General features: G+C 39.5%; 1 protein-coding gene across 6 annotated transcripts; it reads left to right on the top strand.

The window, feature by feature from the left end:
- The first annotated feature begins 1,165 nt into the window (after window positions 1-1,165).
- HAVCR1 (hepatitis A virus cellular receptor 1) lies at window positions 1,166-27,188 on the top strand. 6 transcript variants are annotated; one of them, XM_058721290.1, is made up of 9 exons: window positions 1,173-1,645; window positions 5,113-5,170; window positions 8,096-8,434; window positions 11,452-11,535; window positions 14,603-14,689; window positions 17,246-17,301; window positions 20,802-20,913; window positions 22,238-22,274; window positions 24,491-27,188. In XM_058721290.1, the coding sequence occupies exons 1-9, from the start codon at window positions 1,607-1,609 to the stop codon at window positions 24,603-24,605; spliced, it is 927 nt and encodes a 308-aa protein (XP_058577273.1). In that variant the 5' UTR covers window positions 1,173-1,606; the 3' UTR covers window positions 24,606-27,188. The 6 variants fall into 6 exon arrangements, with proteins under 6 accessions (XP_058577296.1, XP_058577302.1, XP_058577290.1 ...); XM_058721285.1 differs by having other exon boundaries at window positions 1,177-1,645; window positions 14,585-14,689; XM_058721301.1 differs by lacking the exon at window positions 1,173-1,645 and adding an exon at window positions 4,588-4,746 and having other exon boundaries at window positions 14,585-14,689.
- Window positions 27,189-27,884: the final 696 nt, after the last annotated feature.

The raw sequence follows: 27,884 nt of genomic DNA, 5'->3' as shown, positions 1-27,884 counted from the left end.
TGAAATATTTATTTTTTTATTTTGAAAGAGAGAGAGCATGCACAAACAAGGGAGGGGCAGAAAGAGGGAGAAAGAGAGGATCCCAAGCAGACTCCACCCTGTCAAGCACAGGGGTGGACATTGTGCTCTATCCCATGAACCATGAGATCAGGACCTGAGCCGAAATCAAGAGCTGGACGCTCAACCAACTGAGTGACCCAGCCCCTGATTAGGTTATTTAGAGAGAGATGTGGCCATACTCCACTGTGGAGTCTCCTATTCCTCCCCCGTAGCCTGTGCCTGCAGGTAGCTGGAGAATAGCATGAGCGTCTTGGGCTGTTCTCACTTTCATGACCCCTACCTTCAGTGGCACTTTAATGCTGCCTGATGGTCCTACATTAGCCCCATTTTCTCTTGCTGATGTGCTCCCCTGGTCATGTCTAAAACAAAATCCCCTAATTAGGCACTGGATTTTATTCCTCCATTACTCCACAAATCTTCCCTCTCTTAAATCAATTTTTATTTCTCCTCTGGATCATCTCCGGATCATACAAACATACTGCTATTTTGATCATCTTAAAAAATCTTTCTTGACCCTACTCTCCAACTCCATTTTCCATTTATTTTTCCCTATAAAACTCCTTTAAAGAGTGCCTGTCTCCAATTTCTCTCTTGATTTTCCCTTTCTTTGTAAACGTTTCTTTCTGAAGTGTAATGTACATAGGGAAAGTAAATAATCACTTAAGTACTCTTCACCACAACTGCTTTTGTCAAGGTCATTAGGTTGTACAGTCCTTTAGACAAATCTCATTCCTTGCCTTTGCAACATTTGATTCATGATGATCGCCTCTTCAGTGGACGAATTTGTTTTATGTGACTTCCAGAATCCCATTTACTTTTTTCTTTTCCTCTTACCTCCTTGGTCTGCTTCTCTTTGTGTGCTGGCATCTCTTCTATTTCAACCATCTGTGGGATGCCCCCGAGACTAGTCCTTAGCCACAAGCATTCCTTTTGATTGAATATCTCTAGGTGCATGTTTTGAAAATACCATTTCTATACCAGTGACTCCCAAATATTTATCTTTGTTTTAAAATTTTTTAAAAATGTTTATTCATTTGTGAGAGAGAGAGAGACAGACAGACAGACAGAGCATAAGCAGGGGAAGAGAAGAGAGAGAGGAAGACACAGAATCTGAAACAGGCTCTAGGCTCTGAGCTGTTAGCACAGATCCCGATGCGGGGTTCGAACCCACCATCCATGAGATCATGATGGGAGCTGAAGTCGGACGCTTAACTGACTGAGCCACCCTGGCACCCCCCCAAATACTTATCTTCATTCTAGATCTCTCTCCTGAACTTCAACAGCCTCCACCTGAAACCCAACACTTTCAAAATCCAGACTATTTCCTCCCAAATCTGTGTCACATGCAGCTTCCCTATCTCAGGTGGTGGCACTTCCAGTTCTTCCAGTTGTTTCAGGCCAAAATCCCCTGGAGTCATGTTTAAGCTCCTGCACCTCATATCCTGTAGAAAATCCTGGTTGCTCTACTGTGTAAACATCCAGAGCCTGAACTGCCCACTACCATCCCTTCCCGTCTTCTGACATACCGCACTCCTGACAGGTCCTCATGCTTCTCAACCCAGCAGCTACAGAGTCCTTATCAAAGGTAAGCCTGGTCTTGTCACTTCTATGCACCTGCAGTGGTGCTCCTTCTCGGGTAGAGTAAGCAGCTGGGAATTCATGTCTGGTCCCTGAACATTGTTGCCCATTGAACCTTAACCCTCAACTTGAGATGTATCTTTCAAGGGGTCACAAATTTGGCACTAAAGAGTAGTGATTCATGGAGGTTATGTAGGTCAAATTAAACAAACAAACAAACAGACAAACCACTATGCTGTTTGGGAGCCTTTAGGACACAATAGAGGCTGTCATAGGAGATGGACTTGCTAGAAAATTCAGTCCTACAAATAATACATAATCAACATCTCAGAGCCTTGGTTTTATGTCCCTGTTCTGGCTCTTGCTCATTATTTATTCCACTTAAAACATCCTCTGCTCCTTCCCCCATTTTCCAATGATGAATCTCACATGTCACTTTTTTAAGGGATTTTTCTGCCACTCCCTGCATCACCTTCCCACCCTCCCCTGTCAATGAATGATCTCCCTCCATACCTTCATGCTTCCATTACTTTATTTAATCAATGCTAATTGGCTCCCTTACAATGTTTCAGGAGTATAACAGAGAACAAAATGGAGGAGCTCTATCTTAGAGGAGTTTATGGTCTAGAATTGAGTACTTTTCAAGACCATAGCCATGTGTGGCTATTTAAATTTAAGTTAATTAAATAAAATTAAGTTAATTATTTTTAACTTCTAAGTTGTACTTGTTGCATTTCAAGTGCTCAGTAGTCAGATGTGGCTAACAGCTACTATATTGCACAACATCCATATGCTATAATAACTCCATCATCATGGAAAGTTCTATTGAACAGTACAAGGGAAAGGAAGGATGGACAACACACACACAATCAAGGGCAACAAGGTAAGAAATGCTGCACAGAGAACTGAAATAGTGTAATAGAGTGATGGGTTGGCTACTTTAGACAGAGGGACCCAGAAGGATGTCTGAGAAGGTGACAGTTAAAGAGGGTCCAAAAGAAAAAGAGAAATCTGAAACTGGTGGGGTAAAGGAATGGAGATCTAGGCAGAGGGTACCACTAGGGAAAAAGTCCTAATATGGGGATACATTTGAAAGAACCCCAAATGGCTGGAGCCCTGTTGCAGGGGAGAGAGACATAGAAGAAATTTGAGAGGTAGGCAGGATCCAGATAACAGGGGGATTTTGTAAATCTGGGTAAGACATTAGGGTGTTTTCTTGCTTTTTGTTGTCTTCTGAGAGAGCCGTGGGAACATCGTAAGGGGAAGAGTGACACAATCTGATTATATATTTACCAATTACATCATTCTGCCTGATTTTATTAGTTGCTTACTTACCTGTCTCTCCACCTGATTGCACAATCCTGGGTTTTTTCATTCTTAGTATATTAAGTCATGCGGCATTAGCCTCAATATATTGATAGCAAATGTGGTATGATTGAATTAAATTAGAAAAATCCTTATCATTGACCTTCTGGGCTTTGACTAAGTCTCGGAGTATAACAAAACTAGTCATAAAATATTTTGCCTCCCAAATAAATATAAGGCACGACCTACTTCTTTGTGAGGCATTTCAGAATGTGTTCCCCCACTTTTGCTGGTGGTCAATGTGGGGTCAATGGTGTTCCCTTTAAGTGGAGAATAAGAGGAGGATGGGAATCCAGAAAGGAGTTTTTCCCTTGTGAGAACTCATCTTGTTACCCAATTGAATTCAAGTGTGTGGTGTTGTAAAGCTAGGAGGACTAATAAAGGTCATGTAATCCAATTGTTGGATGGAAGAGGCGAGTTTCAGCAAATAGGCCAGGGGGACAGCCAGTGTGAAGGCCCAGTGACAGGAAAGAGCTTGTATTCGTGAAGGTGGAGTAGAGTCTAAGACAGGGGCCCCCTCCAGACACAGAAGCACCCCACACACCCAACAAGGCTGGCGCAGGAGCAGGCTGGAGAGGGCACACTCTAAGGGGACTGGGTGCTACAGGCCATTGCTGGCCATCTAATTGTATTTCATAACAAAGCAGAAAAACTGAGTTCTCATGTGGGCTCTCTAGATTTCTAAATGGTGGCCATTAATTAAAAATGAATTTTTTTAAGGATTAGTTTTTAACATAATCTCTACGCCTACGTGGGGTTTGAAACTCACCACCCCAAGATCAAGAGTTGCATGCTCTACCAACTGAGCCAGCCAGGTGCCCCCAAGAAAAGAATTTTTGAACACCGTGGTACAAAGCACTTCTGTGGGCCAAATATAGTCTTTAGGCCACCAGTTTGTAGTATTAGGCTTTAGGTCTTTTTTCCAAGTGCAGAGACTGCTGGAGTCAGGAGTTCACATTCCCGAGCAGCACAGGACCCGTTGCCACTGTTTTCATGTCTCTGTGAAGCCTGTGATGGGCTGCAAGTAGCCTAGAAATGGAGCATCAGTACCTTCCTGGGAGGAAGTTACTGAATCTTTAGATCAGAGGACAGTTAATGAAGTACTAGGCAGGCTGACACATACTTGTGTGGCTTAATGATTAAGTGCAAAAGTCAGAAGAGCTTGTCTGGAACCTTGGCTCACTTAACATCTACAAGCCTCAGTTTCCTCTTCTATGAAATGAGGTTAATAGCAGGACCTGCTGAAGGAGGTCTTTGAGGACTAAGTGCATGTGTGTGTTTGGCATAGAGCCCGCCACACAGTAAGTTTTCCGAAAACCTTGGTTAGCATTAATGCATATTTACATTTCATTTTCAAAGGTCTTCCATATCGCTTTTGCTCATTATAACAATTCTTTGAGGGAGACACAGCAAGTACTTTTAGTGCTATCTTACAAATGAGGAAGTCAAGAGCTCAGTAACTCATGGAGATACCCAGCTTTGCAAGTGACAGAGCTGGGATCTAAACCCAAGTCTGGTCCAGAATCTACTTCCTGAAACACTTCCTGACATCACTCAGTGAGATGTGGTCTGAGTCATTGCTTCCTGTAACATGGTCAGGCACGGTGATTTACATTTTTGATTAATTCTTGCCACTGGTAAACTTGACAGTATAACTAAGGCTTGGGACAATCATTGTAGCCACAGAGCAGGGAGTTCTCTGCACTCATTAAAGGGCCAGTTGACTCATCTCCGAGGCCAAGGGTAAGTGAAGACCAGTCTTGGTTGTGATGGTCCCCTCACTGAGCCTGACTCTGGTTTCCTTTCTGTTTGCCCCCGTATCCCCTGTGTCAGCATCAGGAGTCAGTTTGGACTCTGTGGGGAAGGAGCTGGGAAACAAGGGGCTGACCTGAGGACAGCTTTGCCTGTCTGTTGGAAGGTGCAGGATGGTCACACTAGAGATAACTGACATGTGAAGCTGTTGTGCATGGTCTCTCCTCACTGACGAGGCAGGCTCATGTGATTCACCCAGTCAGGGTGAAAGGAGAAGTTGCAGTCTGAGAATTAAGACTTGTTCCGAGACCATCTGGTGAGGGGCACACCTACCAGTCTGCTTTCTCTTTCCTTCAGGCCAATACCATCATGCAGCCTTGGGTAGCCATCTTCAGCCCCATACTACTTCTGACAGGTAAGTGAACAGGTCGGCCGGGGTCTGGAAGCCCTGAAGATTGGGGCACGTAGGAGACGTGTGAGGGTGTTGTAGGAAGATGGATGTGCTTGGGCTTTGGTGAAAGGTAATGGATCAGTTAGTGGCCAAAGAACCAGGCTAAATCTTACGCAAAAGAAATTGCTTAAATGCTATGACTTACAAAATCCATGGGTGAGTGAGCCAGACCCAATGCAGAACTGTGTATCATATCTTGTCATTTGTGTTTAAACAATAAAAGGGACGAGTGGACAGCAGTGTCAGCATGGACTACTCAAGTGTATGTAGGATATAGTAACAGTGTTGCCATGAGCAGGAGGGGATGGGAAGAAGCTGGGATTAGTTGGAAAGGGAACCAGTCCTCCATTGAACGATCCTATGTCATTTGATTTTTTAAAAATGCTGTGCAGCTATTTCTTTTAAAAGACTCTTAAATACAGAGAACAAACTGAGGGTTGATGGGGGGAGTGGAGGATAGGAGAAAATGGGTGATGGGCACTGAGGAGGGCACGTGTTGGGATGAGCACTGGGTGTTGTATGTAAGCGATAAATCACGGGAATCTACCCCCCCAAATCAAGAGGACACTATATACACTGTATGTTAACCAACCTAAAAATAAATTATATTAAAAAAAACAACAGAATAAAAGCATCCTTCAAAAGTTAAAAATAAATAAATAAAATAAACAAACAAATAAATAAATAAATAAAATGCTTTATAGGGTTTGAGGACATGATTATACTTAGTCATGAAACAGAGTATTCCTTTTAAATCAGAATTGAAATAAGCATGTTTATAAGTGATAAGAGAATTTAGTGATATAACTGAATGTCAACTCAATGTATAGGGGCGCTCTGGTGGCTTAGTGGGTTGAGTGGCCGACTCTTGATTTCTGCACAGGTCATGATCTCAGGGTTCGTGGGATTGAGCACCATGTCAAATTCCCAGAGTCTGCTTGGGATTCTCTTTCTCCATCTCTCTGCATGCACGCATGTGCACTCTCTCTCAAAATGAAATAAACATTTAAAAAAAATAAAAAATAAACAAAAAATATAAAAAATATTTTATTTCAAAACACTCCATGAGATAGCAAAGTTAGGAATAGACATAATGCATAAATTTTAAAAACAATAATCTCCAGAAGTCAGATTATGAAGGAAAGTTCATTTATTATAACTTATATAACTTGATTTTTATAATTAGCATGTATTATATTTATAATCTAAAAATGATACTAGGCAAAACTAAATATTTTAAGAATTCAGTGACTTTTTCTTATTTTATATAACCATGAACATTTTATTCCCAGAGCATTTCCCAAAGTCACAGCCAAAATTGTAAATGTGATTGGTTGGTGAATTTCAGATTTCTTTTCATGGCCACCTTGTCTGCATTTGGCACGATAGGACTTTTATGCCACTGCCCCAGGAGAGACTTCTTGTTTTTGTTTTTTAAGTGTCATAATTTAGTACTTGGTTGAGTGTTTTCCAACTGTCTGTTTTCACAGGGGAAGTGGGCCTCGCTCAGTTGTGGGGCTGCTAACAACATATGAGAAGGGGTCCCTATTGGATTTTTTTAGACTGATCTTAAAGCCCATGATAAACCTCAGCTCTTCCTAGAAGTATTAGAAACCCATTTCCTAAATTTTTTTTTAAATTTTTATTTATTTATTTTCAGAGAGAGAGAGAGAGAGATCATGGGGAAGGGGTGGAGAAAGAGGGATAGAGAGAAAATCCCAAGCAGACTCCATGTTGTGTGGAACCCCATGTGGGGCTCAAACTCACAAACTTTGAGATCATGACCTGAGCAGAAATCAAGAGTCAGACGCGTAACTGACTGAGCCACCCAGGCACCCCAGTCAATAATACTTTAAACAAAACATTAGTTCTGCTTTTATTTATTTATTTTTTTAGCATTTATTTATTTTGAGATAGAGAGAGTGGGGGGAGGGAGCAGGGGCAGAGAGAGAGGGAGAGAGAGAATCCCAAGCAGGCTCCACACTATCAGAGCAGAGCCTCACACGGGGCTGAAACTCACAAACTGTGAGATAATGACCTGACCCGAAATCAAGAGTCAGACACTTAACCCACTGAGGTAAGTAGGTGCCCCAAGCTCTGCTTTTCTTATAAGAGAGGTGCTGTGAGGGGACATCACTTGCAATAGAAGTTTAAAAAGCTGCAATAAAAATTAAAACTTTAAATGCAATAGAATTTTTCAAACATATTTCAATTGAGACAGCGAATGAATCTGGGGAAGTGGAAAAGCCACATGTACGTCAAACACAGGATGAAATACATACTCATGTATTACTGGAGTGTCATTTGGTTCAAACCTTTTGGAAAGAAATTTGGTCATGTTCATCAAGAGAGTGAAACTATTCCTGGTAATTTCTCTCTTAGACATCTGTCCTGTTAGAAAATAATCCTAAATACGGAAAAAAAGCTTTAACTATATCTTATCTACAAATATATAAATAATGCTTTTAAGAAAATGTTAACATAAAAAAATTTTTTTAATGTTTATTTTTGAGACAGAGAGACAGAGCATGAACGGGGGAGGGTCAGAGACAGAGGGAGACAAAGAATCCGAAGCAGGCTCCAGGCTCTGAGCTGTCAGCACAGAGCCCGATGCAGGGGGCTTGAACTCACAAACCCACAAACTGTGAGATCCTGACCTGAGCCAAAGTCAGACACTTAACCGACTGAGCCACCCAGGCGCCCCAAGAATATGTTAACATAAAAAAGGAGTACGTTAACATAAAAATGCTTACAATGAATTTTTTTTAATTGAAGATACAAATCCATATGATTGCAAATGAAATAAACTACATTGAAAAGAAAACAGTGAAAATAAATATAAAACTGAAATATTGAGGCCTCATACTCTTCTTTCTCTTTACTTAACAGATGCTGTAGTGTCTCACAAACAAGTGAATGGAGTGGTAGGTCTTTCTGCCACGCTGTCCTGTGCTTACTCGACAGCTAAGGGAGTCACCACCATGTGCTGGGGCAGAGGGGTATGTCCTGTGTCCCAGTGCTCAGATGTAATCATCTGGACTAATGGATCCCACGTCACTTTTCGGAAGCACCCACGTTATAAGCTAAAGGGAAACCTTTTAGAAGGGAATGTGTCTTTGACCATAGAGAACGTGGCTAAGACGGACAGTGGCCTATACTGTTGTCGTGTTGAACACAGCGGGTGGTTCAATGATATGAAGCTCACCCTGTCATTGGACATAAAGCCAGGTGAGCTTGTTTTCCTTCTTTGATCGCTTCATGTGGGTTGACTGAGATGTTGACTCTTTGGTAGTGTTTTTCTCCTTTAAGAGGGCAAGAGGAGGTTCCTACAGTCTTGTTTTTCAGCAACTGCTGGAAAATAGAATAACTTTTATTTGTATAAAACGAAGTCTTAGACCAATCTTGATTCAAGATGGTAAGCTAGAGGATCTTCCCAGTCAGCAAACTGTTCCCTAAAGCAGTGCTTCAAAAATGCTAGTTGGTTCATGAAAAAGCATTCACTGTTCCACTGTGAAATATAGTAAACATTTTTATCAAGCTGAATTTATTCAGCTTAAAGAACTGCCCTTGTTCTCTGAGATTATGTTTTAGAGGAATTTTTAAATGTTCTTAACATTTTTAAAACTATTTCAGAGCATTTCAAACATATAAAGTAGGTAATATGGTATAAGGTCTTATCATAATGGTAGCACCCAGCTATAACAATTGTCAACTCAATCTTGTTGCATATCTTGTTATAAAGGAATATATAGTTCCTTCCTTCAGCCCTGCCTGGGAATTTTTGTAGCATATTTCACATCATATTGCAAAACTGGTTCTTTAAAAACGAAAATGGCCTTATTGCAACATGAAAGCATTTATATTCCAGTAACGATACACCAGTTGCTTTTAAGAATTTCATGAAATCCAGGGGCCCCTGGGTGACTCATTCGGTTAAGTGTCCAGCTTCAGCTCAGGTCATGATCTCATAGTTTGTGAGTATGAGCCCCGCGTTGGGCTCTGTGCTGACAGCTTGGACCCTAGAGCCTGCTTCAGATTCTGTGTCTCTCTCTCTCTCTGCCCTTCCCCTGCTCATGCTCATGCTCTGTCTGTTAAACATAAATAAAGGTTAAAAAAATAAGAAAAAAAAAGAATTTCATGAAATCCAAAAATCTGTCTTGATGTGAACATCCTCATTTTCTTTACCACTGGATGAACAGAGTGGATTCCTCAGGATTCCCTGGTTTCTGGTGTTCTTTCCTAATTAAGTTCCTTCCACTAAACTCTTATATTGACAATAGAACCCAATACCTGTGGCCTTAATAAACTCTCTCTCTCTCTGTTTTAAATTAAGAGGAACTTGGTCTTGCAATCTACCAACTTTTGGACTTGGCCTGTTTCTTTTGTGAAGGCAAGTGGGATAAGGTCAATTCTGATGGAGAAAATAGCTGACTCTGGGGAAACTACATCTGGGAAGCAATTTAGGGAAGCCCAAGAATGCTGGTGACTGTAGTGTGCTCTAGACAGAAGTGAGGAGGCAGCATGTCCAGAAGAGATGATGATTGTAACTTTTTTGTATTTGTGAATTTTTTTATGGTTTGGTTGAATTTTTTATGGTTTGGTTGTATGGTTTGAAGCTGATAAAGTGCTTCAAAATTCTTTAATAGGTGGGCATTTACAAGGGCAGTGCCCTCTCAAGTGGGAAGAAGGTTCATAACTGAGCCAAGGTGACTCTGCCTCCAATAACTAACTCTTTGCTAAAGTTGTCTTACATTTTTCATAGGCTGAGCTTACTCTTCAAGCTTCTGTTAGGGCTTTTTTTTCCCCCCCACCAGCATCTATAGTTATAGTTTCCTAGATTCTGCTCGGGAAAAATATTTACCACTGAAGAAGTCAAGTTCATTACACAATTCCATCAGGTTACCTCCTCTTTATTGTTTCCCTTATTCTCCTTTGCTTAGATTTTTTGCATACTCAGGATACTTGGTTTTAGCTGGAAGGAGGGGACTGGACTGTACTCTTTTCGGAAGCCTCTGACTACACCTTAGATCAGGGTCAGTAAACTATAGTTCCAGAACTAGATCAGATAACAAAACAGGGTCATTGTTTTATAAATTTTTATTAGAACAGCCATACACATTTGATATATATATATATATATATATATATATATATATATATATATAGTCTATGGCTGCCTTTCACTGACAGAGTTGAGCAACTGTGCCTGGGACTACAGGGTGTCCAAAGACTGAGGCATTTACTATCTGACCCTTCCCAGAAAGTTTGCTGACCTCTACTTTAGACTAATGATTCGCATTTAATAGACACTCACAAATATTTGTTGAAAAAAGTTTTTCCTCTTCAGATTCTAAATTAAGTTAGATCTTTCAGAAGAGTTTTCAAACCAATTGTCCCCTATATAAGTGAAATGGGTTTTCCTTTGTAGTTAGTCAAGTTGAAATTGAAGGAAACTTCTCGTGGAGAAAAACGGTGCCTAGTGAGATCAAAAGTTTACATTCTTCATTCAGTCCTTGTTGGGGCTTAATTCTGGTTTCAGTTCTCTCTGGGTACTTCTGTGACCTTCACTAAGTGGTTTGGAATCCTACCCCACTTCTGACTCCAGAAAGAGTCTATGTTATTAGCTATTGTTATTATCTCTTAGGTAGAAAGGAACCGTAAAACATCTAGTTTACCTTCTAACCAAATATATAAATCATCTGTGTGATTTATCTAGCTAATACACTAATGGATGTGAGTTAGCCCTCATTTAGGTTGCACGTCCCTCTATTGGCACGGTACCCTCAGGACTGATGGAACTGAATGCTATTTATTTGGTAAGCATTCTGGGCCTGGGAAATCCTGTTGAAGTCTTAGTCATTCACCACTGAGATGATGAAGACAGCTCCAGGCTCTAGACATTTTCCTTAACTCACAGGTGTTTATGAAGATACATAAATCTGATATGCATGACTGGTCTCAAAGTGCTTCAGTGCAAATCCCAGGTGTCATTTTTCACCTCGGAACCTCCCCAAATATATATCTTTTAATGCAGCTGTTTCCTTTTCACAAGTATGTCTTCAAGCCCTCCTGTGTCACAGATTCTAGTTGACCAATGACAAGAACTCTGAGTTCAGGGAAAATTGGTGCCTAATTCTGCCTGGGGACAGTTTCTCATTGGTTGCATTGGTACATGGGCCCAGCGCAAGGCTCTTGTTTCCTGCTGCTTGACTAATCCTTGCTTTCATATTGATTTCTAACTCCAGCTGTGGTCACCAGTGTTCCAACGTCACCTAGGGCCTTTACCTCTACTTCTTCAATGCCAGCACCCACGCAGAAACTCAAGCCAGGTAAACAAATGTGTTCCTTGAGCCCTGAGGTCTTCTAATGAGAGGATGTAGACCATCCAGGGCATTATGTTAAAGCAGAAGTACAATCTAGGCTGAGTGTTCTTACCTGGGTTCCAAACATGGGCTTCACAGGGTCTGTGAATACCTGTCCCAAACTGTATGCATGTAATCATTTTTAGAGAAAGGAGACTCATAGCTTTTGGTCAGATTATCCAATGCATTCATTATTAGTACCCGCCCCACCCCCACCCCCACCCCGCCTCCCTCCCCTTCCCCCCCCCCCCACTGCCCAAAGCCAGACCTTTGATCTTAGACAACTATTGAGGGTGGAGTGGATTTAGCCCAGTTGAGCACCGGTTTGTAAGGAAAAAATAGGGAATGCCAGGGAACAGGGGCCAGGTTAATGAGATTCTGTCCTTACAAGGAGTTCTGAATAGAGATCATTTAGTACATTCTGAAGCTGGACCTCCACTTGAGGATAAGATTTCAGTAAAGTTAACATTTACTGTGTTTTCTAAGTGATAGGAACCATGCTAACTGCTTTGCAAGTATTATATTGTTTAATATAATACTTATGACAATCTCTCTGCACTGTAGGTGTGATTCAATCCCATTTAATAGTTGTGAGAACTAAGGCAGAGTCTCAGTTCATTGCAGAAAGTTATATGGATAGAAAGCACTTGAATCAGGATTCATTCTCCATTAATTTGAATTTTGGGTTTGTGCTTTTAACTACTGGATTGTTCCTTCTACCATGAGTATTGAGTTTATGTTTGGATGAATTTGTCCTGATCTGACATCCCTCACTGAAAAATCCTTTATACGATTACCCTGTCTTCTCTAGGCATTCAATCTACTCACACAGTTTTGCTTCCAGCATCTTTTAATTTATTTATGTAGCATGGAAATGGCAAAAGATACTATTTATACCAATGAAAAAGTAAACATCGGATTTAAAGACTTCAGGGATTTAGAACTTACACTTTTTTTCCCCCATTCAGGCCACAAGGTTAACACTTCAAACTTCTGATAAATAAGAGTTTAGATTTAATACAAATGAAGAATAATTTGATTTAAAGGTAGAGAAATAGTTTGCCATTCTGAGGATAAGTTTAGGTTCAAACCTTCTATCTCTAGGATTAAAAAGACAACTTTCAGTGGAGATTCTTAGAGCCTCCAAAACTCTTTGACCCCTTGGGGTAGCACTGGAATCTGAGGAGTAAGAGAGATGTCACAACCTCTTAGCCAGAAAAACCTGATGGAACATATTGATTTCCCTTGACTCCTATTGAACCATATGTATATTTAATCAGGAGGGATCTGAAGGATTGGGCTGTGAGCTGAGTTTGGAAGAGAGGGCTGTAGGTTAAAACTGGGATTTTAGAGCCATAAAAGTTTGTAAGAAAAACAGCTCTGTTTGAGGCAGCTGAACATACTAGAGAATCTGTTGACTTTCTCAATATTGATTTAGCTTCATAATATTTAGTTTGTGCCTGCAAATGTGGATGGATTAGTGGACTTGGTTTGGTGAACATGCATGTTTAAAGCAAAGATTGAGAAGAAAAGTGTTGGTTCATATGTCCATGTGACCTCCTCAGGGATAGTATTAATTGAGCCTTATCCTTGTCTTGATGCTTTTCTTAAGAGTTTGAGTTGAGTTGAACAGGAAGGAGGTGCACATTGGAGCAGATCCAACATGGGGATATTTATCTTTACATCCACTCTCTTCCTGTGCTCAATGCCTCTTGTATATACAACTTGCCTAAAAATTCATGGAATGATTGGCTGTAAGGTTGTAGAAATGGAGGTGGGGGGGGGGGCGGGGAGAAAGATGCCTGCTAAGACAGAAACTTGGAAAAAAAGTTAAGCCCAAGAGGTCTTTTGCACAGATCCAAGTTGAATAAAGATTCTGATCACCCAACTTTCTTATATTGTCCTGTTCTTAGTTCTTCAACAGAGCTACATGCTGTTTTAGATTTGAACATTAGAGAGAGGCAGGAAGATAGTTCAGAACATGAGAAAGGGTAAAGTTGAAATGTGGAGATCACTGTGGGGAAGGGAAAACAGAAAGACCAAAAAAAGGCAAGAAAAGCCCAGGTTTGGGAATTCTTGTCCAGCCAGCCCTAATAACTTGCTCCAAAATTTGTGGTGCTCTAAGAGGAAGGTATATAAAAATAAAATATTTAAAATATTTAATAAAATGCACAAAGAAGGAAGTGATCAATGCTGCATATAAGGTGAAATATCTGATAGAAAAGAAAGGATTGATTTTAGAAAGGAAAGGGAAACCTATCCTGTACTGGAAAACTCTTAGTGAAGCTTTTGGTGTGAAACATAAGATGAGTCAGATAACAGGAAATCAGTCTTAAGAAAGGAGTGACCACAATGCAACCGCAGAAGGAGCCAGGTCAAGGTCTACCAAGAATGTTGCTTTTAGAGTTGTTAATCATCATCAAGGTTCAGACATTGGACAATATTGTCACCTTGAAGAGACCTCAAAGAATTAAATATTTTGAGTATGTATTCTGTGCTGATATGTGGATGGATACTGGGAACTTGAATAAGGTCAGGAAATCTAGATGGCACTGTTGTGAAGGGGAAAGGGCAAATAAGCACAAACCCCCAGGCCCTGTTCCCATGAAAGTGAAATGTCATTTGTATGAATAAAAGCTTAATTGGATGTCCTACATATGGTGCTGTTGTAGACTTTGGACATTTAGGGGGATCCTAGGAGTAGAACAAGTGTAGAATAACCCTATGTATTGATGAACTATCCGGATGATTATCTAGATCAGGTTTGTTCATGATAATGGTATGCCTAGATAGTGGTGCCATCTGTGATTAAATTTCTAAGAGGGGGTTGAAAGGACTGGAAGTGAGTGAGTGAGAGGCATGCCTTCAGGGACTGGCTACTTCAGGGAATGGCTGCGTGAAGGTGCTGTGGGAAGTTGATCGTGATTCCTGATTTTAGTTGTGTTTTTCATTTTTGTTGGGGGTGGGAATTTTCCTCTACAGATGGAGCACAGTTCTATTCTTTTCATTCCAATAGCTACTTCATCTTCTCCAGTGCAGACAGCAGAAACCCAGCCTACAGCACCACAGGAGACGAGGACAACACAGCCCACCAGTTCACCATTGTACTCTTGCCCAAAAGGTAACTTCATTTTTTTCCTGAACACCTGAGAGTATTCAAATTTTGATAATCACTGACACATTGTTAAAAGCATATATTTCGGAGTAAGACAGACCTGACCTGAATGCTGATGCTGACCACTCTAATGAGCTATGTGGTTTGAACAAATGTCTTACCTACTTAGAATCTGTTTTTATCGTTTGTGAACTGGATGGAATACCAATTATCTTGTAGAATGCTGGTGAAGAACCTCAGACATAGTTAAAAAGTGGTAAGTAATAGATACAATAGCAACTCTGACTCTTACTTAGAATGTCCAGAATCCCTATACCTGACTGGCAGAGGTGGCTTGTGTGAGTTGGGAAGCATTGACATGCATATCACTCTTTGTCTTAATCAAATCAATCAGTCTTGACTCCAAACTTATTAGTGGGCTTGCTCCCTTGGGCCAGAGCCTTAAAACAATTAAATCCAGCTCCCTGGTATCCAGACCAAACTGGTCAACCATGTTTCTGCTTTATCTAAGACCCAGACCCTAAGTGTATCTAGGAAGCTCCCCTGTCACCCTGTGGAGCTTGTAAATGGACACTTTGAGATTAGCTGAGGACATCAGCACCAGCACCAAGAGGCATATCCTGCTGAGACTGTCTATTTACTTGCCCAATTTTTCCCTACTGTCCCTATTCTGGGCAGGTCTCATACAATCTCTGCTTTTTTGAAATGTAAGATTCTCCTGTCTTCCCTGTGGTAGAGAAAGGTGATTTGAATCCTTTCATTTTCCCCAGTTAATTCTGTTACCCATGGTGGTAATTCTGGAGAGTGCCACAGGCTGAACCCCTTTGTAATGCAGAGCTGGCTTGTGTGTGCCTGTGCATGTGCTGAATCCAAACAAGGTCAAGCCTTGCAAGAGTCCTCCCTTATGTGCATGACTCATTGTGCTTAGGAGTTAATCAGTAGCTGCCTCCCTGCCCCCCCGCCCCCCCCCCCTCCTTTTGGCTTACCTTTTGCCAATAATTCCTGGAAGCTGGTTAATTTAAAATGGAGCTGCAGTGAGATTTACAGATGACCTATTCAACTGGGATTAGATAATGGTGACATTTGGTTTTGAAAGTGGAATCCTTAGTGTGAACTGTTTCTGGGCACAAAAACAAAGTGAAAATATATAGAAACACAAGGTGGCAGCAGTAGGAGTGGCGGCACCCCACGCTTTTAGTGGTTGAGTAGGAAGAACATAGGAGTAGGAAATCATTTTCTAAAAATCATGTCACTACAACCTGGTCCAGGTAGAGCTTTCCAGAGTGAAACAGACATCGGAGCTGCTGTGTCCCCTATGAGTCATGTGATTGTTGCCATGCTGGCAGTGTACCTGAGGTTCTGGAGCCAGATCCTCATTGTGCCCGAGTCAGCCTGCAGTGGGCCGAAGTCTCACAGAAGCAAAGAATGTTAGGTTTGGAAGGATTTTGGTGCTCATATGGCCCACCACCCACCTTAGATGGATATATGTGCCAGGAAACTGTTGTATATTATCTCACTTAATTCTTTTAAGGCAGGCCTTATTTACTGCCATTGCTAGATTAGGGAGGCCCTATAATTCTCCTTTAGAGACAGCTTCCAATTCAACGGCCAGTTATTAGCTTCAGACCTATGGGCAAGATGTTGCATTCCTCACTGGATGTTAATGATGATCGAAAGACATGATGTTTGGAAAGCATACTGCACAGTGACTCTCTCCCCACTGCTCCTTCTATTGTAACATATTTAATTCATCACAGCTAATATTTATCTAATATGGTGTTAAGTCCTTTACATGCATCATCTAATTTAGCAACTTTATGAGATGGGTGCTGCTATAGCTTGTAGTTCTGTCTATATTACAAAATAGATATTTCAAAACTCTATTAAGATTTGAATGCTCAGAACTTTAGGGAATAATATAAATAAAATCCTTTTATGTAGGATTTCAGGTAGTATAAGATACATTAGTTTTATAGCTGATATAGCAGATTTTTTATAAAATACTTCTGGATCAAAGTATGGGCACATTGGCATATAATGTAGGAGTTATATGCCCCTCGTTTTAGGTATCTTAGTATGTTTTACCCACATTCTGAATAAAACCAATGTAATGTCCATTCAGAATAGAGTGGTTCTGATCTTTGGATGTGCATGTGGCCTTTGGGTACTCATGACCTTTATGCCAGTTCTTAGCTGGCATAAAAATATCGATTTCCTACCATTAAGTGGCATTCTTAACCTGGTTCCAAGAATGGGCCTCTGTGATTCCCCTAAAACTGTAGGTGAACCTTTGTGTATACATGCATTTTTTTTTCCATAAAGAAGACAAAAAGTGTCCATTTTTGAAGGGTCCATGACAAAATGGTTAAGGCACACAACCTTCCACGATAAATTAATACATGTTAGTAACTTGGTATGACTTTTGCAATGTCTGCAGCATTTGGCCATATTATTATTCAACTTTTCATTCACCACCAGAAGGCAACGTGAATATATTTAGTGTCTGCAGTGAAAATTCAATATTTTTTGTAATTATAATTAATTTTCTTTCTTGTTGAGCAGATGGGAATGGCACTGTGACACAGTCTTCAGATGGCCTTTGGCATAGCAATCAAACTGTAAGCATATTTCTTCCTACTTCATTAGCCAGTTTCACTTGTGTGTCCCCCTGGAAGCAAGTTACATTTAGAGATTATTTCTGTAAGATTGGCCCACAGATTGATTCTTTCTGGTTGAATTTTTTTTAAAAAAGGAAGAAAAGAATTTGACTCTTAAATAGGGATACTTTAATTAATTTGGAAAGTTCATACGGGTGGTGGACCAGTTTGTTAGAATTTGCCTGCTAAATGATATTACATTCTGTGTACGCATACATATACATACAAACGCCCACCACAGACTTTCTCCTGGCCAAACATTAAAAAGAAAGAATGGTCTAATTTAAGGAGAGTGACTTAACATAATAGACCAAGGAAGACTTTAATTATCATTAGGGAAATAACATGCTTTGAATCAATGGAGTGGAGGCCACCCCAGACAAAAATATATCCGTGAAAGTGTGCTTGCTTAAGCATATCCTCCTTCGTATTCTTTTCAAACCCATTTGCCATTCTTTATAGAAATTTTGAGGCCACTATTGAGTTTTTCCATATATAAACCTCCCCATATGATGACTTTTTAAGGTATTAACATCTTACACACATTTGTGATTTTCTTACACTTTTCCACAGTGAGCTTGGGAAAACTCTAAGGGGCCCTAAATACTCCTGATGCTTGTCAAAGTCTCATCTTTGTAAACAAGTTAGACAAATTTATCAATAGGACCTTTTCTTTTGGTTCCTCTGAGAGAAATGAGTTTTCTTTTAGTATGTGCAAATAACTCTCAGAAACAGCAAACAAAAAGAGTTTGAGGTATGAGAATAGTCCTTCTGGTCCCAAGTACTGAGAAATGACAACACAGGCCATGGTAAGAACAACTCAAGCTCAGGCATGGTGGGATTATTTAGTGTGGGGTCAAATGGCTTTATGTTGTATACGTCAGTGACAATGAGACCATTACATAGGAGTGATATTAACATTTTTAACCACTTATGTAGCATGGGCACTGATTGACCTGATGGATGTGGGTTGAATTTGTATATACCTGCTAAATGTCAGAACTGCAACTATGTGAATGATTCTTCTATTGGTATATAGCCAGGCCTATGCTGGATTAGAAAAAAAAGTAAATAAAACATTCTGAATGGTGATATTGTTCTCGACCTCAGTTATCTGTAAGACAGGTATGTTTAGCAGCAAATGGAAGCGATTTAGAAGCAAGTCACAACAGACAGTAGTGAAACCATGGGCTTTTTGTGTCTTGACTGTGAAGATGTTAAGAGGCATCTCAGGTATCTTGAAAACATGCAGCATGTATTTTGACCCAGTGGGTCAGCTTCCTGGACTCTATTGTAGGAGAAATTGAACAAATGCATGAAGATGTATGAGAAAAGATGTTCATTGCTGCTATTTATAGTCATGAAAATAGTATAGACAACTTAAGTGTTCAATAGTAAGGGATTAATTACTTAGTCAGTTAAGCATGACCACATATTGCCATTAAGAATGTAGTCACTGCAGTGCATTTGCTGACATGGGAAGACAGTGACTGTTTATTGTTAAGTGAAAAAAACAACTGTTAAAACAGCATGCACACATGTGGAAATGTAGTAGCATATATTGAATATAGTAATTGTTTCTGTCAAGAAAAACACTAGGAGGATAAAATTCTAGAAGAGCAGATAATGAAAAATGGTAATAGTGGTTGTTCTTGGATGTTAGGATTATGGTTGGTTTCAGTTTTCTTTTTTCATGCTTCGCCGCACATTCTAAAATGAACATGCAGTTTTTATGTAATATTTTTGAAAATGAAAGCAAAGCCTGCCTCCTGCAGCCCCATGTTACATCTAACTACTTTACTCCCCGTTGGAAAGCTAATAACACAGCTCTTCCCTCCCAGACACTGGCCATTTCACCTTTAAGTAAGGATGGCTCAAACACTAAGTATCTTTTCCTATCTTCCTCATAGTATTTATCAGAAAGTACCTAAAAGTACCTTTCCCAAGAACCCTATTTAATCTGTAGTTGACAGACACAGACACAGAGGCTCAGAGAGGCTAAATAACTTATCCAGGGCCACACAGCAATGAAGTTGAAGAGCTGGGATCCTGACTCCAGACATTAAACTTTTACGCAAGAAGACACTTGATCCTTCTTTCTTATCTTCTTTTCTGTTAAAATACTTACCCTCTGGGATCTCTTTAGGATTTGAGCTAAGCTATAAAAAGTTGCTGAGCACAATGCCTGGCATATTTCGGGCTTATTCCAGGAGGTGGTGATCCTTTACAAACCACACTAGGGTGTTTAAACAAATTTCTGCTTCTCTACCCAATTGCATAGCACTTCAAGTTGGTTGTTAATGAGGGCCATGTCTGTGAGCACCTACTTTCAAGTCCATTTATGTAGACTTTCACAGACTCTTGAGTTATAGCTAAAAAAATAAATAAAAATAAAGACTGTAATCAAGGGCCAAATTCAGTCACCAAGCATATGCAGATAACATCACCAAGCCAACTTATACACGAACAAAAATTGTTTTTTTCTTTTTTAATATCATGGTGGATATATTTATGGAAATAGTTTATTGGTTTTTAAAAATATGCATAATGTACATATAATAAAGGACACCCCTTTGAAACATACAGTTTGAGTTTTGACAAATGCATACCACTATGTAAATACCACCCATGCAAGGTATAAAACATTTCTGCCATCCCTAAATACATTTTGAATTTTAAATGGTCTTTGAATTTCACCATATGGTTACAACCTCAGATCACTTGGTCTTATCCCTCATGAGCCAGAAATAGCCAAGGGCCAATAAAGAAAATGGGTCAAAAAAAATTAAAAGTAGATCTAGCCTATGACCCAGCAATAGCACTGCTAGGAATTTACCCAAGGGATACAGGAGTACTGATGCATAGGGGCACTTGTACCCCAATGTTTATAGCAGCACTTTCAACAATAGCCAAATTATGGAAAGAGCCTAAATGTCCATCAATTGATGAATGGATAAAGAAGTTGTGGTTTATATATGCAATGGAATACTACTTGGCAATGAGAAAGAATGAAATATGGCCTTTTGTAGCAACGTGGATGGAACTGGAGAGTGTTATGCTAAGTGAAATAAGTCATACAGAGAAAGACAGATACCATATGTTTTCACTCTTATGTGGATCCTGAGAAACTTAACAGAAAACCATGGGGGAGGGGAAGGAAAAAAAAAAGGTTGGAGAGGGAGAGAGCCAAACCATAAGAGACTCTTAAAAACTGAGAATAAACTGAGGGTTGATGGGGGGTGGGAGGGAGGGGAAAGTGGGTGATGGGCATTGAGGAGGGCATCTGTTGGGATGAACACTGGGTGTTGTATGGAAACCAATTTGACAATAGATTTCATATTAAAAAAAAGAAAAAAAAAGAAAAAGAAAAAGAAAAATGGGTCCAAGTACATTATTTTAGGGAATGTCTTCTACTCGTAACTCTAACAAGATGCTTTTCTGATCCACTGATGTCTCCTTAGCATGTGTCGCTGGCACAAAATTCATGGATGACCACCAGTAAGGGACTCTACATTGGAATCTGCATTACTACTGTGGTATTGCTCACTGTGTTGGTTGTTGTGATTACCAAAAGTAAGTCATTTCAGAATTATGCCTAAGGGAACACAGTGCAAGTGTTCTAGAGCCAAACTGCCTGAGTTCGAGTAGCTCCACACACTACGTGATTGTGATTTCACATTTTCACATAAATTTCTGTTTCGTTTCGTTTCTCTTCTTTTCTTCTCTTTTCTCTTTTCTTTTTCTTTCTCTCTTTCTTTCTTTCTTTCTTTCTTTCTTTCTTTCTTTCTTCTTCCTCTTTCTTTCTTTCTTTTTCTTTCTTTCTTTCTTTCTTTCTTCCTCTTTCTTTCTTTCTTTCTTTCTTTCTTTCTTTCTTTTTCTTTCTTTCTTTCTTCCTCTTTCTTTCTTTTTCTTTCTTTCTTTCTTTCTTTCTTTCTTTCTTTCTTTCTTTCTTTTTCTTTCTTTTCTTCCTTCTTAGAGAGGGAGAGAGAGAGAGGATGTGAGTGGGGGGAGAGGGACAGAGGCAGACAGAGAGAATCTTAAGCAGGCTCAATGCTCAGTGTGGAGCCCCATGTGCAGGCTTCACAGGGCTCAATCCCATGAGCTTGGGATCATGACCTGAGCTGAAATCAAGAGTCAGACGCCCAACCCACTGAGCCACCCAGATGCCCCTAAATGTCTGTTTTCTGAACTGTTCTTAAAAAAAATATTGGCCTATAAAGATGCAAATTAAATTCTCCAAAGGTGAAATTAAATCTTAAGAAATGAGAATTTGGGGGGCAGGCTTGGAGTTTGGAAAGCAACAAACCATTGTAACATATACAACTTGTTCACTCCTTTTCCATTCCCCCCCAGGAATCAGTTTTTGTCCTCATGAGTGATGATATTGTTGAATTTTACAACACCCATTTGACAGGAAAGGCAAATGAAACATTGGGAGGGAAACTGATTTCAGGGCTAGAAGAAAGAATTTCAAAAGGCAGTCATCCAGCTGTTGTGTACAGGGTGTGTGTGTGTGTGTGTAGCCTTCCTTCTATGAAAGAGCCACAGTCATTTATTTTTATTGAAATTTATTTATTAATAATTGCATTAAAGTAAGCCAGGGCATGTGGGTGAATACACTAAGCCATTATGAAAATGAAATACTTTTATGAGAAGTTTGTTTGGGTCTTATCGATTCAAAAGGAGTTACCTGAGTATCTAGGAAAGCACCAAGTCTGTTTTTTTTTCTTTTTTTTAAAAATTCTTTCTTCTAAATTTATTTTTTCAGGCTCTAGCTCTGTCCAGGTTTTGTTTATAGTAAAGCAGTAACAGAAATAATATACTTGCTTGAAAAAAAGGTCTTGTAAACTATTTGACCAATGTGTGTAATTTTCTCTTTGGCTCTTCCCCAATTTAGAATATTTATGCGTAAGAAACAAGCTGGAACAACTAAAGTAAGTTTGAAAGTGTGTCAATACCTTTTGGTGTTTCTACTCTGTTAAAAGTAAAGAAAAATTTGTCTCTGTCCTTCTCCTCTTTTTCCCCTAAACTCTTCGTTTTATACCCTACATCCTGAAAAATCTAGTTTAATGAATACCACTGTTGTTATTCACAACTTTTAGTGATATTTTTCACTTTCTACATTTCTCTGGAATTGTGCCAGAACTGCTACAGAAGGAGCATCCCAATCTTACCTCTTATAGAAAGAGAACTAAATCACAAATGCTTGATAGAATGTTTGAGTAAGTTATTTGATTTGTTCTTTGATTTCATTCAGTGCTTTGTTTATTGAATGTCTACTATATTTCAAAGAGATGAACAAAGTGGACAGAAACACATCAGCAAATAAACAGGGACCTTGCAGTGCTTCTAGACAAATATCATTGGGGATATGGAAAAAGGTAATGGGTTGAGTGAGCTCTGAAGGAACAGATGACAGCTCTGCAGAGATGTGGAAAAAGACAGCTCCAGGCTGAAGAAGTGCAAAGGCACTGTGGTGAGGCAGGTACCTCCAGCTCTACACAGGTCCTGCCTTCTCCTGCTGTTTCATTCCCAGCCAGCTGTGCTCATTTACATGGGTTATCTTGCCTCATAAACATTGGCATTTACAGTTTTTGGAAATCTATCCTACTGCCCAATTAAAACTTAAATCCCCTTTACCTGCATCCAAAACTTGGGGTCATCTACTGGAATAGCTGTAATAGTAGGAAGCCAAATCCAAGTAGCTTGCTTCGTTTGATAGAGCTTGAGCTTCATTAAGCAAGGTGTTTATTTAAAATCCATTTCTCTTAGATCGCCATACATTATTCCTAGTTCCCCTTCACTGGATGTTTGCACACAGCCTTTCTTAGGTCTGAGTTAATTGCATGAGCTAATCCAAAGAATGCACCTTGAACAATGCCCAACACATTGTAAGTGCTCCATAAACATTGGCTTTTGTAATTGCTGTTATGCCTGTCATGGTAAATCTACCCATGAGGTAGGCACTATTATTCTCAGCTTACAAACTAGAATACAGGTTTAGAAGTGTGAAGTGACATCCAAAGTCACACCACACAGCAGGTAAAAGGCTCAGTCTTAGGTCTTTTAGAGTCCCAAACCCATACTTACAGAAGTTTTTGACTGTGCGCTTCTAAGAATGGAAGAGGAAATTACTCCTAATAGGCAGAAAAGCATGGAACACAACATCCTATTAGTTGATCTTTGTTCTTTCACTATTAACTTTTTCTAAGGGCTGATTTTTTATCACCTAATCATAATAGAAAATATTTGTTGTAGAAAATCTTATAAAATATAAGAAAATTAAAACAACAAAACCCCAAGCTTTTCTTTATGACTTTTTTTCTTTTCTTTTCTTCTTCTTTTTCTTTTTCTTTTTCTTTTTCTTGGTTTTCACAGTTCTCATCACACTGACTCATTTTAAGTCATTGACACTTGTTCTCACAATGTATGGGTGGTCACTTAAAGATCAGAGCTGAATGAATCCTCAGTATGTTCCCTATCATTTCTCAGCAGGCTTAGGTAATAAAAATAGGCACTCTCTACAAATTATCAAACAGCAGCTGTATCAAAACTGCAAACATGAACTTTCTGTACACTTACTGTAGGAGTGTATGTGTTATGAAAGTTGTCTAACCCATGGCTTTCAAATTCGGATCATTAAAACATAGTAAGATTTCTGCACCATGATCTAGCACACGTTTATATGAAGCAATACTCTTACTATGTCCAATATATTCTGATATATTTTGTATTCTGTGTTTATCCTAAATGCAGGATTTAGACCACTAAACAGATTTAATAGCGCTCTCTGGAAAACTACAACCCACAGTCAGAAAAACAGCAGCCAAACCATTTCTTAGCTACTACCCTTGAGAATATGCTTGATTTAGGACTTCAATTTGATGTGCGATACCAGTCTTAGATTTTCAATTTTTGCATTCTATTACATGAGTCTCCTGAAGGAGAATACTTAGGTTTTCTACATACTTCTTAAACAGACTCTCCTTCAACTTAATATTCACTACCCTGGATCTCCTTTTCATTTCATAGACTGTGAATGGGGTTCTGGGACTGGCAAATACCCAGTCTTGCCTGCGTGTAAACAAATGTGCTCACCATACTTTAGAAGTGGTCCGCTTTTCCTTTACTCATGTTATTCTTTCTGTAGCTTGGTTTCGTTGAGTGACCCCCAGACTGGAGCTTTGCAAAGTGCATGTGAAGTGGGTGTGCGAGCGGAAGACAATATCTACATTATCGAGGACAATCTTTACGTCATGGATTAAGACCCAGCGGCACTCTAAGGATTTATACCCTTGACTGCAGAAGACAGTGACAAGATATCACCATGTCAGAGTTCTTTTAAGCTCTAGAATGATTTTTCTGTCAATTTCAAATGATATTCCAATATGTCAGTTATGATGGGTAAGCTGACTTTGGTTCATCTGTGTACAGTCAACCTCATTGGTCATGTAGTCCTAATTTTTTATACTACAACTGGTTCAGTATTTCTGGTCATTGCAGAGATTTCTCTCAAACACGAAGTGAACACTTTAGAATTGTGTATTCTCTTTGGACCCTATGAACCCTATATCCATCAAGAATTCTCGCTGGTGAAACAGGAGAGGAACTACTACCTTGGTCACCAAAGCTGTCAAGAAGAGTGGAGTAGGAGTTAAAGTCAGCAAATCCAATTTGGGACTTAAAGTCCTCACTTGGAATCATTTCACAATTATCTCTTGTGTTTTACCTTGTAATAACTCCAAATGTTACATTTCTTAGGTTCCCCAAGGCTTTCAAATCACAGGGGTACACAGGCTTTTATTTCCCCCATAGGGAAATAGAAGTGAATGTGATATTGCCATTGTGGGTAAATCCAATTTCTCATGGCTCTGGAAATACATGGTATTAAGCCTTTCCTTAGAACCAGGGTGGGTATTTTAGCAGTTAGAAGAAACTAGGGTAATGAGTGAACCAAGAAGATTCTCCAGGAAAGAAAATCAGTTGATTTATTACATGCTATTTCTGCTACATCTGTTCCACAGTTCCAAGCATTTGTGTAGATAATTGTCATGCTCTCTGAACTAATTTTTAGAATGAGGCAGGGCATAAATAAATAGAAGAAAAAAAAGGGAGAAGGCTAAAAGGCTTTCTGCTTTAGAAAAGTTACTTTGCAAATATAATAATGTTGTTTGAGAGTGTTACTAAGTTTCAGTCAAAATTCTAAATTGTCACTAAACCACTGCAATTTTTAAAATTGTTTTGGAAGGATGAAGGTTTTTTTTTTTTTTAATATCAAAGCAATTCCAATGCTATTCTTTTTTTTTCTCACAATTCAGTGAAATTTTTGGCTTTTCCAAGAGAGTTAAACAAAAGCTAAAGGTAAGGATTGTTTAGTCAACACAGGCATTTCTACGTGAACAGTTAACAAGGTTGGGTATTAATTTCAATCTGAGTAAACCCTGAAACAACTCCTGCTTAGGGTTCAGAGATACACTATAGCAGTTGAGGAAGGCAGGATGTTCATTTCTGAGGGCAACATGCTTGACATTCTTCTGCAGGGTTCTAGGAAGTTAACAGGACCTCTGAATAAAAGTTATACGGGCAAATAATATTGTTAAACATGCTATCTTGGGTTTTCCATGTGTGGCCAAGATCTGATCTGACCTAAGAAATTTTTTTTGTTTTTGTTTTTAAACTACAGTGTTTTTCTTTCAAATTCAAGACAACATGCATAAACATGGTGAATTCAGATGAAAGCCTGAATTTGTAGCTTTTCTGGAAAGACCTTGCAACATTGGACTGCATTCCTAGGTAGTCAGGGCCCCATTAAATGGTGCTACATCCTCTCAGCCCCTAGTGCTCAACTTTCCTGCACAGACACACATTTGTCACCTGCTTTGTGACTGGGAATTTGAATTTATAACAGCTCTGCTCTCTCTACCCTTCCTGCAGATTTATGATGGCACATTAAAAGTTCTGGGAATCTGGTTAACTTTGTTAATCCAGCACTTCCAAAACTTGCTTGAACACAAGGACTACTGCCATATCCAGTCGCATTCTGTGAAACAGAATGTGAGGATGTGTGAGAAAGAAGGTGGTACACAGAATCAGGACTAGGACCTGAGTTCTACTCTTAACTCTTAACAGAAACACTGGATGCCATTAGGGCGAATCTTTCTTGATGCCTACATTTTTTAATCTATCAGGCATAATTATTCCTATAATTATGTCAGTGTATAGTGGTAATTCCAATGCTATGTTACTTGTGAGAGGTCTTTGAAAAGGGGAAAACACTACAGAAATGCAAAAAGTGTTTTTTTTTAATTTGTTTTTATTTTTTGGTTGATTTTATAGTAATAGCAGATGTAGATTTAGGGCTCAGTAAATAATTTCAATGGTGTTGCATTCATATGTATTTTGCTATATGGTACTTTATTGGAGGGAATAATTTACTTTTTGGAAAGCTGATATAGGGTAATTGGGCTAATTTTATACTGGAGTAAAAACTGTCAATAACTGAAAGGACAAACAGGTGAGTGGGGAGGAAAGGGAGGTATTAAGTTAATATTAAACTCTTTTTTTGTGAATATATCCATCTTATAGAATGTATTGATTTGTTTTCAATCCTTTGAGATGATTGAGGTTCCATTTTCTACAAACTGTCTTGTGATGTTAGGACACAGTGTAAGTAATATATCTAAACTTGGGAAATTTTGCACATCTTTAAGAAGTAGCAGAACCAATTTTTCACTAATGGCTGTGAAGATAATTCTGGGAGTACATGAAAGTATGAGGGACTCTTTGGGACTAGTTTAATTTGTATGTACACTCATTAATAAAACAGATTTTTGTTTTCATTTTGAAAATGACTTGTTGCTTTCTCAAGCTCATCTGTTGAACATGAGCCAGGCATGTTCAACTTGCTGTGGACTCCCAGGATAAGGGAAAGTAGGGCAAGGTTTGAGAGTCAAGTGTGCCCAGTGCTCCTCTAAATACTGGGGGTAGAGCAGAGAACAACCCTGAAATCCAGTTCCTGAGAAGCTCCAATTTAGTGGGAAGAATGCCCCAAACCATCGAATTCTAATGCGGAGGAAAAAGATCATAGTGGTAGCTAGGCTCCTCAGTTGTGACATTTGGGGCCAGATAACCCTTCATTGTGGAGGCCGTCCTGTGCATTGTAGGATATTTAGCAGCATCTCTGTCCTCTACGCACTGGAGGAGACAGCTGGGCCCCACCAGTTGTGACAATTACAATACCACCTCTGGTTGAAAGCCAACGTTAGACAGATACCTGAAGGATGTGGCTGGTGTGGGGAATGGGTTGCTCGGTTGGTTACGAGCTCCCTCTGGGTAAGAGGTGACATTTAAGTCGAAACCAAATGAATGTGTGGGCAGTAGCCTCTTCAGGGAGTCTACCAAATGCAAAGGCCTGAATCAGGAAGAAGCCTGTGTATTGAGAGAAAGTAGGGTATGTTCTGAGGACTAAGAAAAAAAAAACACAAAAAAACCCCAAAACAACATTATGGCTGCAGCAGTGAACAAGGGGGACTAGAAAGAACTGA

The sequence above is a fragment of the Neofelis nebulosa genome, chromosome 1 (genome assembly GCF_028018385.1).
Source record: "Neofelis nebulosa isolate mNeoNeb1 chromosome 1, mNeoNeb1.pri, whole genome shotgun sequence".
NCBI classification, from domain to species: domain Eukaryota; kingdom Metazoa; phylum Chordata; class Mammalia; order Carnivora; family Felidae; genus Neofelis; species Neofelis nebulosa.
Note: the sequence above shows the minus strand (reverse complement) of the source record. Positions and strands in the feature narration are given on the sequence as shown.

Excerpts from the sequence above, each read along its gene's own strand:
- HAVCR1 (XM_058721285.1), top strand. The coding sequence starts at position 1,607 with ATGCTTCTCAACCCAGCAGCTACAGAGTCCTTATCAAAG. Across the intron at positions 1,646-5,112 it reads CTACAGAGTCCTTATCAAAG|GCCAATACCATCATGCAGCC; the intron begins GTAAGCCTGGTC and ends TCTTTCCTTCAG. Across the intron at positions 11,536-14,584 it reads CACGCAGAAACTCAAGCCAG|CTACTTCATCTTCTCCAGTG; the intron begins GTAAACAAATGT and ends TCATTCCAATAG.